The 20371-nt window shown below is 44.4% G+C and overlaps 1 protein-coding gene across 1 annotated transcript in view; it reads right to left on the bottom strand.

Moving 5' to 3' along the window:
* The window catches only part of LOC148161627 (putative phospholipid-transporting ATPase IIB), a 136288-nt gene extending 116171 nt beyond the window's left edge, over positions 1–20117 (bottom strand). The window contains exon 1 of the mRNA XM_088020688.1: positions 19850–20117. Within this exon, the coding sequence (XP_087876814.1) occupies positions 19850–19965 (116 nt within the window). The 5' untranslated portion in view covers positions 19966–20117. The remainder of the gene's footprint in view (positions 1–19849) is intronic.
* Between the last annotated feature and the right edge of the window lie 254 nt (positions 20118–20371).

Below are 20371 nucleotides of genomic sequence, written 5' to 3' on the forward strand. Positions count from 1 at the left end.
AATTGTAAAAATCAGAGCACAGACCTGTGTGTCCCCGGGACATGATGGTAGTCACTGAAACTGAAATTTCCCATCGCACCCTCTGAAGTCCACAGACTTTATACAAGACAAATAAAACCAACCAAGCCCACAACTACAGCATAAATGAGTGCCAGACAATACTACAATCTACTTAAAGACAACAGCAAGCTGAAACAGGATAAAGTCAAAGGAAATCACAAAAAGCACACTAATCAAACTACTCGAAGCAAAGATGAAGGAAAAATTCTTGGAAGGAGCCAGAAGAAAACAACTCATTACATGGAGAAGCCCATCAATTCAAATGCCCATGGACTTCTCATGGAGAGAGATGAGGCCAGAGGACAGGAACTCCATGTCTAAGTGCTGAAAGGGAAAAAGGCTCAACCCAGAATTCTATATCCAGCAAAAAGATCCTCCAGGAATGAAGGCAGAACAAAAACATTCTCAGATGAAAGATAAAACTTGGAGGGTATGTTACCATCTGACCTCATACAAAAGAAAGCTAAAGAAAGTTTCAAGACGAAGAAAAATGATACCATCAGGAAACTTGGATTTTTGGAAAGAAAGAACACAAAATTCTTTAAAACGTGTATGACTATTGAAAGCAAAAGCTGTCACATCATCTGGTGAAGTTTTCAGTGTAGAAAGATGTGAACTGATATGGCGGCTATCCTGTAAGAAGCAGGCGATTCCATAGCTTACATTAAGTGTAAAATATGAACAGTGAAAAGTTAGCTATGTATATTGCAATCCTTAGCGTGGAGCTTCTCAACAGCGGTACCATTAACATTTTGGGTCTCAGAATTCTGTTGACGGAGCTGTCCTGTGCATTGTGGAGCATTCACCAGCAAACCAGGCCACTACGCATTTGATGCCAGTAGCAGCATTCCCCCAGTCGTGACAATAAAAATGTGTCCAGATGTCACCAAATGTCACCTGGAGGACAAAAATCACTACCTACAAAAAAATAAAAATACTTGAAATATAATGGCATATGTTAAAAGATTAAAAGTAAAAAGATGGAAGAAGATATGATGCAAACACTCGTTCAAAGGAAAACAAGTAGATACTATAAGACAAAGAAGACATCAAAAAAATAAAATGAAAGAACCGCCCAGGATAAAGAAGAACATTATATAATGATAAAAGATCAAATCACCCATAAGCTCTAACAATCATAAATGTGCATGCACCTACCACCAGTTTCAAAGTACACAAAGTATGAAATATGTAAGTAAAAGGAGAAACAAATCCATAATACTGCCGGAAGACTTCATAACTCCTCTCTCAGTAATTAATGGAAGAAACAGTATCAGAAAGGACAGAAAGACATGGTCAGCACTGTCAGCCAACCTACCCTGGCACTCTACCCTGTACGGCAGAATGTTCTCATCAAGTGCACCATGAACACTCATCCCCACAGACCGCAACCTGGGCCATAACACAAACTAACAAATTCAAAAGAACTGAAATTAGACAAAGTATGTTCTCTTACCATAAAGGAATTTCTTTTTTTATAAAGATTTTATTTATTTATTTCACAGAGAAAGACACAGCGAGAGAGGGAACACAAGCAGGGGAAGTGGGAGAGGGAGAAGCAGACTCCCCGCTGAGCAGGGAGCCCGATGTGGGGCTCGATGCCAGGACCCCGAGATCATGACCTGAGCTGAAGGCAGATGCTTAACGACTGAGCCACCCAGGCGCCCCATAAAGGAATTTCTTTTAAAAATCAGTAACAGAAAGGGACGCTTGGATGGCTCAGGTGCTTAAGGGTCTGCCTCAGCTCAGGTCATGATCTTAGGGTCCTGGGATCGAGTCCTGCTTCTGGCTCCATGCTCAGTGGGGAGTCTGCTTCTCCCTCTTCCCTTCCCCCCACTCATGCTTGCACTCTCTCTCTCTCTGAAACAAATAAATAAATCTTAAAAAAAAAAAAAAAATCAGGGGCACCTAGGTGACTCAGCCAGTTAAGCGTCCGCCTACAGCTCAGGTCCTGATCCCAGGGTCCTGGGATCAAGCTCTCTGCTCAGCGGGGAGTCTGCTTCTCCTTCTGCCACTCTCTCCCTGCTCATGCTCTCTTTCTCTCACTCTCTCTCAAATAAAAGCTTTAAAAATAAACTTAAAAATAAATCAGTAACAGAAAGATATTTGGAAAATCCACTAAAACCTGGGGGGGGGGATTTGGGAACAAATTTCGGAAGCACCATTTGGGAACAAAACTGTCACGATGCTGGAGAATCATCCAATTCTTCACAACTGCAAATGGAAACTTACGAACAGCAGAAATTCTACAGAGATCAGCACCTTAAGCTAGAACTCACACTCAGAACCAGTCACCACAGGACAACCTGATGTCTGCCTGCTGGTGTGATACAAGAAGCAGCAGATCCAGCATTCCTGCCAACACATGTACACATTTACCGTATTTACTCAATCCCAGAGCAGTGGTTCTCAAAGTGCAGTCCCCAGAAATTCTTGGAGCCACCCCCAGAAACAAGAAACTTCTGGAAGTAGCCTACAGTTGGTATCAAGAGCCCTCGCACTCTGCTGCTTGAGAAGCACTGCTCTGGGGCTAATTTTCACGTGACGGGAAGTGCACAAAATAAGAGCACTACACCCAACTCCAGGAGGTACTAATCCAGACACTACAAACCACCAGCCTGGACTCTTCAAAAATGCCACATGAGAAGAAAGAAAACCACCACAAAGATTTCTCCAAATTAAAAGAAATTAAAAAGATATAACCAAATGAGGGGCGCCTGGGTGGCTCAGTTGTTAAGCGTCTGCCTTGGGCTCAGGTCATGACCCCGGGATTCTGGGATCGGGGGACTCCCTGCTCTGTGGGAAGCCTGCTTCTCCCTCACCCACTCCCCCTGTTTGTGTTCCCTCTCTCACGGTGTCTCTCCCTATCAAATAAATAAAATCTTTAAAAAAAGAATGAAAATGGTGAGTGCTACTCCAGATGGTCAGGAATATCCAAGAACAGAATTATTTCCATTCTGCTCTAAGACGTTATTGAAATACATCTTCTACAGTACATAACAAGCTTTAAATGTATATGAAGTATACACACAGTGCAGAGTACATAAACGAGCTTTATATGTGCCAACTTAGCAGTCCCTCAGGGAATCTGTGGATGTGGGTGTTCACACACCTGCATGTGTGTGGGGGCGTGTGCATGTGCGGGTATATGCAGTGACGGTGCCAGGCAGTCCTTTGCTTACTAGGATTCTGTGAAAAGGTCAGAAGGCAAGATTCCAGAAGACTCCACCTTCTTGAAACTTTATTTTTTTGAAACAGGTGCCTAGCTGTCAAGAATCCAAACACAAGTGGGGCGCCTGGGTGGCTCAGTTGGTTAAGCGACTGCCTTCGGCTCGGGTCATGGTCCTGGAGTCCCGGGATCGAGTCCCGCATCGGGCTCCCTGCTCAGCAGGGAGTCTGCTTCTCCCTCTGACCCGCTTCCGTCTCGTCCTCTCCATCTCTCATTCTCTCTCAAGTAAATAAATACAATCTTTAAAAAAGAAAAAAAAGAATCCAAACACAAGTGGAATTCAATGACTATAAAGATGTCCTTGGACAATAAGGCCAATGCTGACCTGCTACCTAAGCTCCTTTTACCATCTTTTTAACATGTGGTAACTAAAAAAATAAGCCAGCAAGTGGATTACTGAGTTAAAGGTTACTGAGGTATCCCCCACTGTTGGACAGAGAAAACATTTATAAATTCCCACTAAATAACGTTTCCGTGCAAATATCTGTACACAGAACTTTCTCCATATTTTTACATGAATTCTTTCAAAGAATCCCAGAACTGCAATAGTTTGTACAAAGTCATAAGCTCTAAAACACTTGAAATATTATTGCCAACTGCAAATTTAAACTCCCACCACTGAGTGCTATGAATAATGCCAAAAGCAATTTTACCTCACCCTCATCAGATGAGAGCTAAATACATGTACCCTTCGCTTAAATAAAGGGAGGAAAATGGCATCTTGTCATCACCGGCACTGATTCACGTTTGCTAGCACACGGGGTCCTGCACTACTACTTACAAACTGTGGCTAAGGCTGCTCCCCATGCTGTTCAGTGGAGCTGGGCGTATTTGGGGCGTGTGCACTGGGGGCACCCCCGGAACTAGGACCCTCTCCCGTGGCACCAGCCTCCTCACAGGTAAATCTTCACTGGCCAGGAACTCAATGTGCCCCTTCAGCAAATGTCACCAGGACTAGGACGGTTTTTGTTAGTGATGTGGTCCCCAGTGGTCTGCCCTAACTTACTTTTGCCCATAAACCCTGTTACTTCCAGCGAGCATTTCTACGAAATACGAAGTTTTGCAGGGATATATATACTATACAACAACAGAAATGGCGATGTTATTTATGCAAGAGTCCATCTCTTCCACACTGATTGGTAGTATCTCTTAAATGTATCGTATTAGAGTAATTTGGGCGCAAGAAAACAGGACTTTAACCTACAACCACATGGAACCGGACTCTCTGCAAGGACCTACAGGAGGAGATGCTGCATATTGACACCCTGACTGTAGCCCTGTGAGTCCATACGGTTCTGACCTTCAGAACTGGAAAATAATACATTTGTTTTAAGCCACTACATTTAGGATAATTTTAGAACAGCAATAGGACACTGATACAACTGCATAGCAATTAATGACGATTTTTTTCTTTGTATTCTGAGTCAATTTGACAATCCTGCTTCCCGCGACCTCGCTCTCATCTTTCCTCCCTCATGTGAAACGGCCCTCGGATAAGAGAGGGTGGTGAGGTGAAGACAGAGGTGCTCTCCTCGTGGAGGATGTAAGTGTGCCGACGGCCTGTGCTGAGGCTCCCCCGGGCACTCTGGTGCTTCAGTGCAGTGCCGATTAGGCATCGAGGGGACCCGACACACAGCACACGACAAACACAGGCACCACCTGCCCTGAGACCGTAAAGCAGAGAATAAGCCTGAGGAGACGGTGGGCAGATCTTTAGCAAACACTAACCACGCAAACACTTCTCCTCCTCCCAATATAATGTCATATAAAAAATAAAAACCACGAGACCTCTGAAAATACTGGAGTACAAAGAGTACGTTAGGCTGAGGACCCCAAGAAAAATCACCTCTCAAAATCCTTACAGGAAGGTGAGAAAACGCTCTGCAAGCCGTTTGGCTGTGCTGGGTACATACCCTCAGTCACCTGCTGAGCACCACTACATGCGTGCCCACACTGAAGACACGGCAGTCAGTAACGGACACAGCTTGTAACTCACAAGCTCAGACTCACTCACCAGGAAATCTTAAATGATAGCAGTGGCTACTGGCGAGACAGTCCCCTAGCCCTTGGAAGGTGCCGACTGAGCTCAGGCTGCAGGGGCTGCATCCAGGTAGAGGGGCAGGGTGCGTGTGGAATGACCACTGCGGACGGGAAGGTAGGGAAGGTAGGTGGGGCAGCGCACAGCTCAGGAAGGACTGCCAGTCACCCAAGCTCAGCCACAGCTATCCGTGAGAATTCTGGAACTGGAGCTGGGACACAGAAGGCAGCCTGCTTCGAGATAACTACAACTGTCAACTCCTGTAAGGAGAGCGACGAGAGGTCTACACCGCTCTGCAGATTAGGACGCCCAGAACAGCTGTCTTCTGAAAGAGAAAACACAGACAGACAGACACACAGGTAGAAAGGATTAGAAAGTGTTTCCCATAAAAATGGAAGATTAAATACACGACTGCCTTCAATACCAAAAACACTGCTTTTTCTTAAAGCTGAAACCTACAGAACAGAAAACAAGAGATGATAACAAAATGCAGAAAGCTAGAGAGCAGATAGATGGATGGTAAATAAGCAGATCCAAGAAAAACAGGAGTCTCAGCACAGCCGCGAGGAAGCAGGAGAACCCTGGGACCCTGGAGGGGCGGGCCTGGCGTCAGGGGGACCTCTGAAGCGGGTGGGGAGGGAGGAAAGAGTAGGAACTGACTGAAAGCTACTGAAGACCATCTGGATCCTCAGGTGACCCCTCCCAGCTACAGAGCAAGGGACAGCTACCCCCTGGGGGAGGGAAAGCAGAGGGCGAGGCTGAAGGAAGGACAGTGAACGTGGGTGCAAGCCAGCGTGGCCTCCCTTCCCTGCTGCCCAGGTAGAAATTCAGCGTTGAGAGGAGGAGGAGGGACAGGAGAAGCCGGCGGCCAGTGTTTGCTGAAACTGTCAGGCATGAATTTAAGCACCTCGCCTACGTTCATTTAATTCCTAGTTTTAGACAATTAACATAGGAAATTCTTACTATAAAAAAGAAAAATAACTGAAATGTCCAAGACCAAAGGTGGTCTATCCATACCACGTGACATCACCCGGTTTAAAAGAAGTAGGCAATGTGACGTGTGCTATGGCACGAAGCTTGAAAACATTTCGCTCAGTGCAATAAGCCAGACGCAATACGACAGACCCCGAAGGGCTCCACCTCCACGAGGTGACAGCAGTCAACTCCACAGACACGGAGGTACAGAAAGGCTACGGGGGCCGGGGAGGGGGGACAGCGAGGCGTCTCCCGGGTGCAGAGCTTGGGTTTGGGAGGAGGAAGGAGGCCTGGGGGCGGGAGGTGAGGACAGTGGTACAACAGCGTGAATGTGCTCACGGCCACTGCACTGCACGCTTGGGTAGACGTGCTTAAGATGGTAAGTTTTATGTTAGGTCTGATAAATTTTTTAAAAAGGAACACATTCTATAAATATCGCTGAAATCCAGCTTCCTAGCAGCCGCGTAACCCCCGGAAGATGGGTATTTCCTCATCACTACCCACATCTCCAACATACGAAGCTGGTTTCTACCCTGGGGTCGGCCTGAACGCACCACCAGGCCCCTTCCCTCACCCTCCTGCCGGCTGCCGCAGTTAAGGAACTAGAATCGGTATGGCTATCCTGGAAAAGCCAAATCCTCACACACCAGGCACATTCAGGCAAGAGTTTGATCACTTGGGGAGCTGGCCTGTCAATGAGACCAAACACCAGAAGGAGAGAGAACACTCCTGAAGGCCTCCTGGACTGTGAGGCCCTGGAGAAGGGGGCTGGGGTCTACGGAGCCCTTCCCACAACCGGGCACCCAGGGTACCTGTATTCTGCATGGTCCAAGAAGAAAAGTTTAGCGCAAATGAGAAACTTTTACAGCACATGACAGTAAAACCATTCCTCAGCAACAGTTCTCACAAATAAAATTTAAAAAAAGCAAACACTTGGGTGCCTGGGTGGCTCAGTTGGTTAAGCGACTGCCTTCAGCTCAGGTCACGATCCTGGAGTCCCAGGATTGAGTCCCGCATCGGGCTCCCTGCTCGGTGGAGAGCCTGCTTCTCCCTCTCCCTCTGCCTGCCTCTCTGCCTACTTGTGCTCTCTATCTCCGTCAAATAAATAAATAAAATCTTTAAAAAAAAAAAGCAAACACTTTGAATGACAGATGAGCAAAGACAATTCATAAAAAAAGAAATACAGCTGTACTTAGAGAACTATGTGCAGCCACATTAGGAACTCTAACCCTTCCCACACACACCTGAGGGACCGCCCTGGGCGAGCGCTGTCCCGACGAGGACAAGCACAAGAAGCGGGCTGCCTACTTGCAAAGGGAGACGTGCTGGGAAGACTCTAATACAGAAGGCGCGAGGGCCAGAAGGAAGCCGAGTCTCAAGAGGAGACACCTGCATGAAAGGAACCAACCACAGAAGGTCTTGGGAGACCTGGAAGGGGCTGCGGAGCCTTGAGGGCTCAGGACTGGAGAGAAAGCCGGGGCAGCTGGAGCGGGCAAGGCACGGGAGGGACACCGGATGCGGCTGAAGGGGTGGGCAGGGCTGAGTCCCGTGGGCACGGCCTGCCAGCATAAGGAGTCTCACTTTAACTCTCAGGGGAAGGGAAGTCAGTGGAAGGTTTTAAGACTAGGAGTCATTTTTGTTTCCAAGAGAACTTCTAAAACACGCAAATTAAAACAACTGAAAAAAATTCTTCACCCTTAGCATTCTTAACAGTCTTGGCTAACGAAGCACTCTTAATGGCTAGCAAGAGTGTGAACAACTTTTATGGAGGACAGTTTGTGAAAATGCCCTGACAGCCCTTTTTTGTAATGGGAGTAACTTTAACCATAGCTTCTAATGATCCATGAAAGCAAATATTTGAAAACATGAAAAATGTACACAAGATTGATCTACCAAGATGACCATGACTGTGCTGTGCTGCTTACAAGTCTACCCAAAAAGCACGGAAGACTTTAGTTCCAGTGATGAGACCCGGTCCCGGGTGTCGGACACCCACACACTGTCGCTGACAGCAGTAAGGCGGAGGGAGGGCCTTCCGAGAGTCACAGGGAGGAGCGGCAGCACCTGTCCCCGCCCCGACCAGCACCCAGGGTCCCCTCGCTCCAGTCACCATCCACACACCACACAACATCCCCACAACAGGAGACTCGTCATTTGAGGGGCTCACACAAAAGCTCCTCTCAGCTGTGAGGGAGCGGGCCTAAAACAGAGTCAATAGGTTTCCTCAGAAAAATTCCTTTTTTCTCATTCTCTGCATAAGATCACTTCTTTTAAAACAGTCAACTAGAAAATGAATATTTATACAAAATGCAATTAAAATTCAAAATGCCACTTAAATATATTATAATATAGTATACAAAATGAGATTTTTAGTCTTTTTCATTAAGTTCTTTCAGCGATTGTGCTGCATTTTAGCAAAAGTCACAATCTTATCAAGTTTCATGCTAGAAAAGTAGTACAAAGAGTCTGAAAGATAATGAACATAAGCAACATCACGTTTAGTAACCTCCACTTCAGAGATGGAGCCTTTGAACTGGCAAGCAATTTATTCCATTTCCAAAGCAATTTTCCTATCATATTGAAAATTTTACCTCAGTATTTAAAAACAATAAGATGATGAATAATGGATTTTTTCAGAGACAGGATAAGCAGAAAATCCTAAGTGTCTGTGTTGCCTAGTGTCATACACACTTAATTGGTTTGTCACTCAAGAAAAATCAACGTTTCCAGCAATTAAGTATAATTCTGGAAACATATTTTTAAAAAGAGTAAAAACAATGTGAACAAAGACGACAGAACAGATGATACCAAACCCAAGAGTACTGCCACACTAAGAAACGGAGACAACTCTCTTAGCTGCTGCCAAAGGTTTAGAAAAATTGGGAACCTTCAACAAAAAACACTCAAGTCCTAGAAGGTGCGTAATTTACATGTATCTAAGTAAAAGTAGGTCAATACAGTAACTAGCTTAAACTCACATTAAGTATGTAATAGCCTTATTGTTTCCATTTTGAGGAGAAGCATTGCTGAGAAGCCAACTGATAGTAAAGGGAGAAACCATTTAAAATATGCCTAATGCTTAAACCTTCTTTAAGAAAAATAAACACTGCCCTCTTTGCCTACATGTTAATAGAGTAGAAAAACAAAGCAACAAAGTACTATAAAGAAATGGGTATGTTTCCTTCATCAAACACAGCTTCCAAGTTCAAGCGTGTCACTGATGAGTCACTAATAAGCAGCAAAACTGTATACTGGGAAACTGGGACTCTTCCCTTCCTACAGTAGCAGAGGAGTTAAACAGCAGAATAGTTGTGTAGAAAAAAAAAAAAAAAAAGGAAAGGAACATTGCCTGAAAGGCACGCCTTGACCTCAGCAATAAAAACAAGCAAGACGCGCAAGGGCCAGTCAGTGCCCACGCCCGGAGATGCCCCCCATGTGGACTATGGACACAGTAACCTCGGAGCCACCGACTCCTCTTCCACGGCGTTCTGTAAAAAAACCTCAATACCAATTTCTTAACATAAGAAATTACACCAACGCTATACATGAATCGAAACAAGCCTCTAAATTAGAGTAATGGGACAATATCTAATATTATGTAAACGCCAATCCAGAAATTAAAAACATACGTGGGCCGATTAGCTCAGGACACATGACCCAGTTATACCCAAAACTGTCATGTTCACAATCACCAAATCTATCTTCATGCTAATACTGTCAGCTGTAGAAACTACAGTGAAACAGACCTGTTCTGGCAGGTTTAAAGAATTTCATGAACTCGAGTGAACTACAGATCCTTAAAAATATGTCTCTGATTCCAAGGAGTCCTGGGCCTGAGCACTTTGATAAACACTATCTTAAGAATCATTTGGTAGCGGCACCTGGGCGGCTCAGTCACTAGCGTCTGCCTTCGGCTCAGGTCGTGATCCCAGGGTCCTGGGATCGAGTCCCACACTGGACTCCCAGGGAGTCCGCTTCTCCCTCTGCCCCTCCCCCTGCTTGTGCTCTCTCTTTCTCTCACTCTCTGTCAAATAAATAAATAAATCTTAAAAAAAAAAAAGGAAGAATCATTTGGTACTTGAAAAAACCTTTTCAGCTGTGAAAACACAAAAAAGAAGTTTCATCTTTATAACTAAAGGCATTTTTTTAGATCATCATAACTGTAAAATTTTTAAAGATTCAGAGGAAATCGTGTAAAGACACTCATTCTGAGTGTCTATAAAAAAAACTGTGTTGCCTCTATTAAGAAACACACGAATATTTTAGAGATAATCAGACAAGAGCCATCTGTTCTCAGCATGACTCTCTTCTCAAACACTAAAGTTTAACCATTATAATATTGCAAATGACTCTAGACAGGGCCAAAAGCCACACTGCAACATGAAGCAAAGAATAGGTACTAATAGACATGGATAAACACAATGATGTCCAGTGTCAGTCATTCTTTTCTCAAATGTGAAGATAATTTGAATGACACGGGTACCATTTAAAAGACAGAAATGAAAAAATATCAAATTAACAAATACCTTACTTTTACCCACCTATACATACTACAAGAAGAAAATCAATGCCTCACATTAGCTCACAGAAAATGATCTTAACAAGTAATTGCACTCTTACTGAACTATTAAATACTATGCGTGGGACACAGCATCTCATTCACCTAGTAACTTCCAAAAAAAAAAAAAACCCACCCCCCCAAAAAAAAACCAAGAACATCCTCCTGTATTAACCATACTCAAATCATATCTAATTTGTCCCCTTGAAATTTTCATAAAGTACAAACCCAATGATGAAAAATTTTATACCAGTTGTAACAATTTATGATCACTACATGTTAAATATATTGTGTCCTAAACTAGCATGATTATAATGAAATAAAAGTAGTTTCACTCCAAGGAAAACCTGAAAACCTTTAAAATACATTACTACAATTCCTTATACCTTATGAACACAAAATGACATTTTTATATGGTCAAAGAAAAAGCCTTTTAAAGCTCACAAAGCAAGAAAAGCCCGTATCAAAGCTGTTTTTCTAACAACTAATTAGCTTTCAATTGCCAATGTGGAACAAAAAGACCCCATAGTATAAACTTTTGTTATTGGAAATAGAAGACTGAATTTGCACTTTTTATTTTTTTATCTATTTTTTTAGCTGTATTCTAATTTACAGCACACATTTCCCAAAACAGAAATACTAGAAAAGCCATAATTTGGATATAAAACTTTACTCACTTTACAGTTCTGAAATATGAAATTAGAGATTTGTTATATATTAAGTCAAAAGTACCCTAAACACAGTTAGCTTTGTTAAGTATATCTCACTGCAGTAAGAAAACCTCCAGAGATGAGGTGCGGGAGGTGCTGAGAGGCGGGGCGCTAGGTCTCTCTCAGAGGTGAAGAAAATCTTCCAACCCTGCCCGTGGTGATGGCTGCATTTACCTTGTGAATACATAAATAGTGTATTTTTTGAATACACTGAATTTTACACTCCAAACGGGAGGCCTGTAGCCAAAACTTGTTAGTGAATGGAAAAATAAATAATAAGACGGACTTTCAAATACAAAGAGTAAAGACAAAAACAGAACAAAGGTAAATGACTCCTTCCTGCCAGTTCCAGAACAAGACTTGAGCAGACAGGGCGCCCTCCCCCTCTCCCCCATAAGCTATAACCCTGGAGACGACAGAGGGAAAGGTGAAGAGAAGGAGGCAGACCAGGAGGGACCCAGACCCCAGAGGTCACACAACAGGGAGTTCCCAATGCGCTCCTTCAGCCTCATTTATCCCAAATTGTGTACCAGAGAGTCAGCAGCCAGAAAAACCACGGACATAAACCAAAGAGAGCCCCAAGAACAGCCCAGGCCCTCCTGCCCATCCCTACCACTGGGTTCACAGGAACCCAGACGTAAAGGCCCCCCAGGCCATACTGCAGGAGGCCAGAGGCTGCAATAAACAGGCATTCCTCCCCTCCCCAGACAAGGGGACATCAGCAGAGCCCCACGCGGCACCGCAGACCCCATGTCTGCCCAGCGGTGAAGGGGGCACCCTCTTCTCCCAGGTGTCAAAGGGAACCCAGCTTTCACCCCATCTGCCAGCAACAAGGCAGCACCACCTCATCCCACCTCCCTAACCCCAGTCCCATGGGGTGTCAGAGGAGGCCTGATAAAACAGAAGATTATTTGAATAAAGTCCAGAACCTCCCAGCATAATACCCAAAATGTCCAGGATACAATTTAAAAAAAAAAAAAGGACTCATTATACCAAAAGCCAGGAAAATCTCTAATCCTGAAGGAAAAATAACCAACAAATGCCAACACCAAAGGGATGCATATGGTGAAATTATCTGACAAGGATTCTCATATCCATCATAAAAATGTGTCTATGGGCAATTACAAACATACTTGAAGCAAATGAAAACAAACAAACAGCTATTTCAGCAAAGAAAGCTAATATGAAGAAGAACCAAATGGAAATTCTAAAACTAAAAAATACAATAATGGAGATTTGAAAACAATGCATAGGGTTCAGGGGCAGAAAAGAAGAGACAAAGGAAAAGTCAATGAACTTGAAGAGTGAACAACAGAAACCAATCTGGACAGAAAATGGACTTAAAACAAATGAGGAGAAACTCAGGACGTTTGAGACACAAGAAAGATCTCACAAGGTGTCTCCAGAGAGAGTGTTAGAAGAGATGAAAGAGGGTGGGGCTCAAAAAGTTCTAGACAAATAATGGCTGAAAACTCCTAACCTGACAAAAGATAAAACTTGCAGATTCAATATGCTACGTGAACCCCAAACAGTATAAACCCAAAGAAATCTATGTCAAGACCCATAATAATCAAACTACTGAACTAAAGACAAGAAAAAAAGCTTGTAAGTAGTGAGAAATGACATCTTACCCACAGGAAAAGAAAACATTCCAATGACATCAGATTTCTCATCAGAAATCATGGAGGCCAGAAAGAAGTAGCATAACATTTTCCAAGGGCTTAAAATAGAAAAAGGACTGTCAACCCCAAATTGTGTATCTGGTGAAATTACCCTTCAGGAATGAAGCAGAAATAAGACCTTCTAAGACGAAAGAAAACTAAGAGAATTTGTTTTCAGCAGACCTACACTAAAAGAATAGCAAGGAATTCTTAGAACAGAAATAATAAGGAATTCAGGACCTTCAAGAAATAAGAGAACAACAGAAATAGTGAAAACATGGGTGAATAGAATAGGCATTTCTTCTCCTTTTGAGTTTTCTAGATTATGTTTGAGAGAGAGAAAAATTAACACTGATGTGTAACTCTAGTCATATGTAAGGGAAATATTTATGTACTTTTGCAAAATTAAAGTATTTATGTAATTGTACAAGATAATTACTTTACCAGTAAGGATGAGTAAAGGGATGTAAAGAGGTACTGATTCTTCACTTTACTAACACTGATAAAATATCAACACCAGAATACTGTGATGAATCACATATGTATAATGTCATATCTAGAACTACCACTAAATAACATCTATACAAAGACATACAGTGGAGAAACACCATAGGTAAATCAAAATGGAATTCCAAAAATTGTTCAAGTAACCCACAGAAAAACAGGAAAAAGAAAACAAAGAAACAACGCAGCAATCAAAAAGGAAAATGGCAGATATAAGCCCTAACTTGTCAATCATTACACTGAACATAAATGCTCTAAATATATCAATCATAAGACAGAGATTGGCACAGGCTCAGGTCTTGATCCTGGAGTCCCGGGATCGGGTCCCGCATCGGGCTCCCTGTTTGGCGGGGAGTCTGCTTCTCCCTCTGACCCTCTCCCCTCTCATGCTGTCTCTCTATCTCATTCTCTCTCTCAAATAAATAAATAAATTCTTTAAAAAAAAACAAAAACAAAACATAAGCCAACCATATGCTGACTACAACAAACTTACCTTAAATATAAGCAGGTGGAAAGTAAAAGGATGGAAAATTATATGCCAGGTAAACATTAGTCAAAATAAAGCATGAGTGGCTATATAAATGTCAGAAAAAGGAAAGCCCAGAGCAAAAATATTACTAGAGACAGATGGAAATTATAAAATAATAAAAGCATCAGTCCATCAAAACAGAGCAATCCCAAACATGTCTGCACCAAATGACAGACTGGCAAAACAGTAAAGTAAAAATTGATAAAACCAAAAGGAAAAATAGACAAATGCACAATTACAGTTAGAGACTTCAACGACCCACTCTCAACCAAGAAAACAACTAGAACATAAACTAGCAAAGATAACAGGATCTTATCAACATTTCAGAACATTTCACCCAACGACAGCACAATACACCTTCTTTTGGGCCCTGAAATTCTTACCAATACAGACCATATTCTTGGTCACAAGACAAACCACCAAAATTAAATGAAGTAACACGAAGCATGTTCTTTAACCACAAAGAAATCATGCTAGAAATTAGTAACAGAAAAATAACAGCAAATTTTCCATACACATTCCTAAGTAATCCATGAGACAGAGGGGAAGTCTCAAAGTAAAACAAAATGCCAAAATTTGTGGGACACCGATAAATCAGTGCTGAGAGGGAAATTGACAGCACAAAATCCTTATGTTAAAAAAAGAGGAAAAGTCTCCAATCAATAATCTAAACTCCCACCATAAGAAACAAGAATGAGAAGATAAAAAATAAAACCTAAAGAAGCAATCAAAAAGAAGGAAAAGTAAAGCACAGAAATTAATAAAAGTGAAAACAGACAACTACAAAAAAAATAAGAAAAATAAAGGATAGCTCTTTGAAAAAACTCAAACCTCTAGTAAGACTAACCAACAAAGGAGTGAAGGCACAAACCACCAATATCTGAATGAAACAACATCAAAAAGATAGTAAGAGAATAGATGATGAACAACACTACACACATAAATATGGCAACTTTCCTGAAAAGGACCGATTCCTCAAAGGGCACAATCACAACTCACCCCAAACAAAATAGCTCATTTGAATAGCCTAGTTAACTATTAAAGAAACTGAGTTCGTAAAGTGAAACACCCAAAAAAGAAATCTCTTAGGTCCAGACGGTTTCACTGGGAATTCTACCAAACATTTAAAGAAGAGAGCAACTCTATTCGAAGTCTTCCAGAAAGCAGGAGAGAAGGGAACACTTTCCAAGTCATCTCATGAGGCCAGGCATCAGGGCTAAAATCTGACAGTCACTGCCGTTCCATTCATGGAAAAGAGACATCTACAGTCAAGTGCAATCTGTGCTCTGAGGGGGAACAGGGGCCTGTAGGAGCCAGCAGGGGCATCTAACTCTATCCTGGCTGGGGTTGAGATAATGGAAGGCTTCCAAAGAAAAGTAATTTTCGATGCTGACAGAGTCAGAAATATAGCCACTGAAATATGGAGATTTTAAATGCCAGAAGAAACAGCTAGAAGAATCCAAAATAAGTGCCTTGGGGGTGAGAGGCTGGGGTAAGGAGGAAGCAATAAGCGGAGTACAGAGCCACAGTATATTCTCATTAGCCTTTTACCATATGTTATTATGATAAAATACAACCAACCTTCACAAAATAACGTAAAAGCACAACTTCCAGTTTAAGATCCATCTCTCCCTGCTCCTCTTCCCTAAGCCCAACTATAAGCTTGGAAATAAAGCAAGAGCCAAACAAAGGAGAGCTCTGGAAGGGGGCGAGAAGGCAGCAGTGAAGAGGAAGAGGGTTAGGGGGGCTTGGGACCAAGGACTGAGAAACGACACAGCGGCAGGACGTCCTACAGGCCCTCACCCAACAGCAGGAAGGAGACAGGCCTGGCATTCCCTAACTCCCAACCCAGCAAGGAAAGGCACCCCGGAAAGATCATTCCTCCCCTGGAGGGAGCAAGAGTACACCACCACCAGCAAGACAGATCAAAAAGTGCCGTGGGAAACGGCATCCTTCCCCATGGAACTAAGACTCCCCTGTCCCATCGAGGGACAGGGGTGCATCTGGGCGGCAGCAGTTAGAGGAACCCTGCCACAAAAACAGGTTAGAAGCCTCAGAAAGCCCCTGTGTCCCCGTGGGCCGAGACGCCCCTCTCTTCTAACCAGGAGGGAAACCAGGCAGCATCACCAAGCACAGCCCCACTTCAGAAGCAGCCAGTCCAGGAAACCGCTTCTATTCAGGGCCTGAACTCCCCTCCTCTGCCACCAGAGACCAGAGCAGCAGGAAGCACCAGCAAGAGGGATTCCAAGGGCCACAGCGGTGCTGAGGCTCCTCCCCTAACCAGACACACCAGAACAGCCAGCAGGCTCGTGCAGAGCGGGTACAATCACAACCACTGCCCATCCAACAAGGCCTTTTCATCACATGGACTGACCATTCCTTCTCTTACCAAGAGACACTGGGCCTGGGGAGATCGCCTCTTCCTTTCAGCACGATAAGCAGGGACAAGAAGGAGTCCCAGTACACCACATAAACCAAGCACACCAAAAACTGTAACACAAAATTAAACTGTCACTGGGATCACAACCCACAAATGTAGGCCAGGACCTACAAGGTAAACCTAAACAGGGCGATCACCTGCTAAAGTAAAAGATATAAACAGAACCCACATTCTCCAGATGTAAGAAACAGAATGTCCAGGATAAAATAAAAAATCATCCATCACATCAAGAACCAGAAGATTCACAGTGTGAGTTAGAAAGGATAATCAACAGACACCAAAACTCAAATTAACTCAGATACTGGAATTATGTGACAATCATTTTAAGCAGCAAACATAAACATGCCTCAACAAGCAATAACAATTCTCTTGAAACAAACAGAAATTATAAAACTGACAAACACACTAGTTCAAATGAAACACTGCTGCATGGAATCAACAGAAGAGTGAAGATGACAAAGGACAGAATTAGGGAATTTGCGAACAAAAATCAATACAATGCACACAATCTTAACACAGAAAAAAGAAACTGGGGGGGCGGGGAACCTAAGGGAATTATGTAACACTAACAAAAGATCCAACATTTGTATCACCCCAGTACCAGCAGGAGAGAGAAGACAGTGGAAACCAGAGTCCTTGAAGAAACTCCCCAACTTTGGTGAAACAAAACCCAACAGATTAAAATCTCTTACTAAATACCAACCAAGATAAACCAAAAGAAATCCACACCAAGATACATCACAGTTAAACTTGTAAAAATGAAAAACAAATAAGACCTTGAAAGCAGTCAGAGAGAAATGACACGTTACCCGCAGGGAAACGCCAACTCGCGCAGCAGTGAACTTCTCATCAGGAATCATGAAGGCAAGGTGGGCAGTAGCCAGTTTTCAAGGCTAACGAAAGAACTGTCAACCAGGAATTCTATACCCAATACATCCATCCTTCCGGAATGAAGGGGAAATAAGAACATTCTAAGGTGGAAGAAATTTCAAAAATTGGCTATAGGAAGCACTTCAAATAGAAGGGAATGGGGAAAAAAGAATCCTGGAATACAAGGAAGGAGTAACAGAAAGAGTAGAAACATGGGTACGTACATTAGACTATCCTTATAATCATGAGTTTTATAAATATTTGATGATTTAAACAAAAAGTGTAACACCATCTGATACTCAAGATAGGATATTTGAAGTGTAGGGGGAGAAGATGGGTAAAGGGACCAAAATGCAAGTAAGGTTTACACACTCTACTCCACAGACTACAATACGAATCCCAACGCCCCATGGTGATAAGTCACATACGTATACTGCAATACCCAACAGAGCACACACTACAAAAACTACAAGAAGACCTACACTCAAAAACCCCGCAGAGATCTCCAAAAAAAGTTCAAATGACCTAAAGGAAGTCAAAAAGAGAAACAGAAGAGGAATGAGAATCAGAAGAAACAAAATAAACAAATAATAAAATAGCACCTACACTCTAATGTAGCAATAATTAACTTAAAATGTAAAGGGTCTAAATACACCAATCCAGAGAATGACAGAGTGCATAACGGAAAACAAGGATCCAACAAAGAGACTCCAAATTCAACTTAGGCTGAAAGCAAACACCATGCAAACATTAATCCACAATAAAGCAGGAGGAGATTTCAGAGCAAAGAAAATTGCCAGAGACAAAGAAGAACATTACGCAAAAAAAGAAACACTCTACCAGAAGACGTAAGAATCCTAAATATGTACACACCAAATGACAGAGCCTCAAAATACCTGCAGCAAAAACTGAGATGCAAGCCGCGACGGAAACCTATTGTGAAATAAATAGCATATTTCCAAATAATGATCTCCCCAAATCAAGCACTCAGAGAATTTCTGACACAATCACTGTTACAGGTACTGTCAAGGAGGAAAAGAGAAATGGTACTTCTGGCCAAACGCTAAACACAGGCACCTCAGTAGGTTCTCCTGTAACCCTTCACCATCCTGTAGGAAAACAACAGTATTCCCCCCCATTTTACATCCCAGGAAATGGGCGTTCAGGTTAATGAGATCAAACAGCTAGTCAGTAAATGAGCCGCGATTCAATTCAGCTCTACAACATTACAACACATACTTTCTGACTCTATGTTACAGCTTCTCAAAGAGCCCAGAACCAAAGTTACTCTAAAACTCGAATCCTGAAGCAACTGGATATTGAAATTTTTTTTTCCTCTTCTGTACTAAAAGTTAGCAGCTTCTGCGGCACCTGTCCAACTCTCGACTTCAGCTCAGGTCGTGATCTCAGGTGGTGGGATCAAGGCCCGCCTAGGGCTCCACGCTCAGGGGGAGTCCGCTTGAGGTTCTCTCTCTCTCTCCGACCCTCCCCCCGCACGCACGCGCACTCTCTCAAATAAATTTTTTAAAAAGTTAATTGCTTCTACAATTCCTTAGGAATAAAATTTCGATTAACTGCAGAAGACAGTACTTCCTCTTTTTATAAGTTCCTTTTTTATAAAATGTAGTATTCCTCTCTTCGGGCGAGAAACAAGTGCGAGCTGAAACCAACTAGGGGAGGAGGCTTCCATTTTCAACGAAAGGTCTCTATGTTTTAAATGGACGACTGAAGTGGGGTCCCATTAAACAATCTAACCTTGTAAAGTTCCGTTTCTCATCGCTAAAAGCACAACTTCTGGCCAACGAACATGATTAAGTGCACCTGGGTTTGGCACAGAACCTGAACCCTTTGCATCTGTGACAGGCCGTGCTTCTCCACTCAGGTGTGTGCTTCGTGTCTGCACGTTCACGGTCCCTACGGGAACCACGCCGAGGCTCGGACAGCAGCAGTGTCTGCGGGATGAGGGCCCCGCCCGCCCGGCTCCCGTGAGAGCGCCGCAGCCGCACGCCGGCCCCCACCTCCGAGGGCGTCGATGGCCAAGGCAGCCCAGGACTGGGGCGGAGCTGGGGGTGACCCCGCCCGGCCCCGACGCTGGGTCCCGGGGCCTCTCCCAAGGGTGGTCGCCCCCCCAGAGTGCAGGCGCGCGGGAGTCGAAGCACTGTGCGCGGCCTGGGAGCTGGGACAGACCCGCCGCCGGGGGCCGGGGGGCGGGGGGCCCGGACGGGGCGCGGGGGGAGGGACGCCGCGGGGGGAGGGAGGTCGGCGCCGTAGTTACCTGCTGGGCCGTTCGGCGCCCGGCCCAGGCCCGGCCGCGCTGTAGTAGGTCGCGCGTTTGCGGTTGGCCACGGCGGCCGCGCTGCGCACCGGGTACAGAGGGATCCGCTCCGCCATGTTCCGGCCGCCACCTTCCCGCCCCTTCTCGATTCGCTGCCTTTCCCCGCCCTCTCCGCTCAGCTCCAACCCGGCTGAGGCGCCGCCCGCGCGTCCGTGCCCGCCCCGCGAGCGCCGGAGCCCGAGAGCTTCACAGAGCGTCGGAGCCTGATGACGACAGCATGCGGCGAAGGGAGGGCACAAAACGCGGCGGCGTTAAGAGGCTCCGTCCCGCGTCCGGGCCCGATGACGTCAACGCCGCGGCGCGGGCGCAAGCGGAGGCGGCGACGCGCTGAGGCTCCGCCTCTCGCGCGCCGGGGCCGGATGGCGTCACCGCGGCGCGCAGAGGGGGTGTGTCCCGGCGGCCCCGCCCCGGGCTCTGGGCGCTGGGGGCTGGGCGCGTGCGCGTGCGCGAGGGCGCGCGCCG

Source organism: Eumetopias jubatus, unplaced genomic scaffold (genome assembly GCF_037043125.1).
Source record: "Eumetopias jubatus isolate StellerSeaLion01/CBP00866 unplaced genomic scaffold, mEumJub1_p1.0 scaffold_106, whole genome shotgun sequence".
Classification (NCBI taxonomy): Eukaryota; Metazoa; Chordata; class Mammalia; order Carnivora; family Otariidae; genus Eumetopias; species Eumetopias jubatus.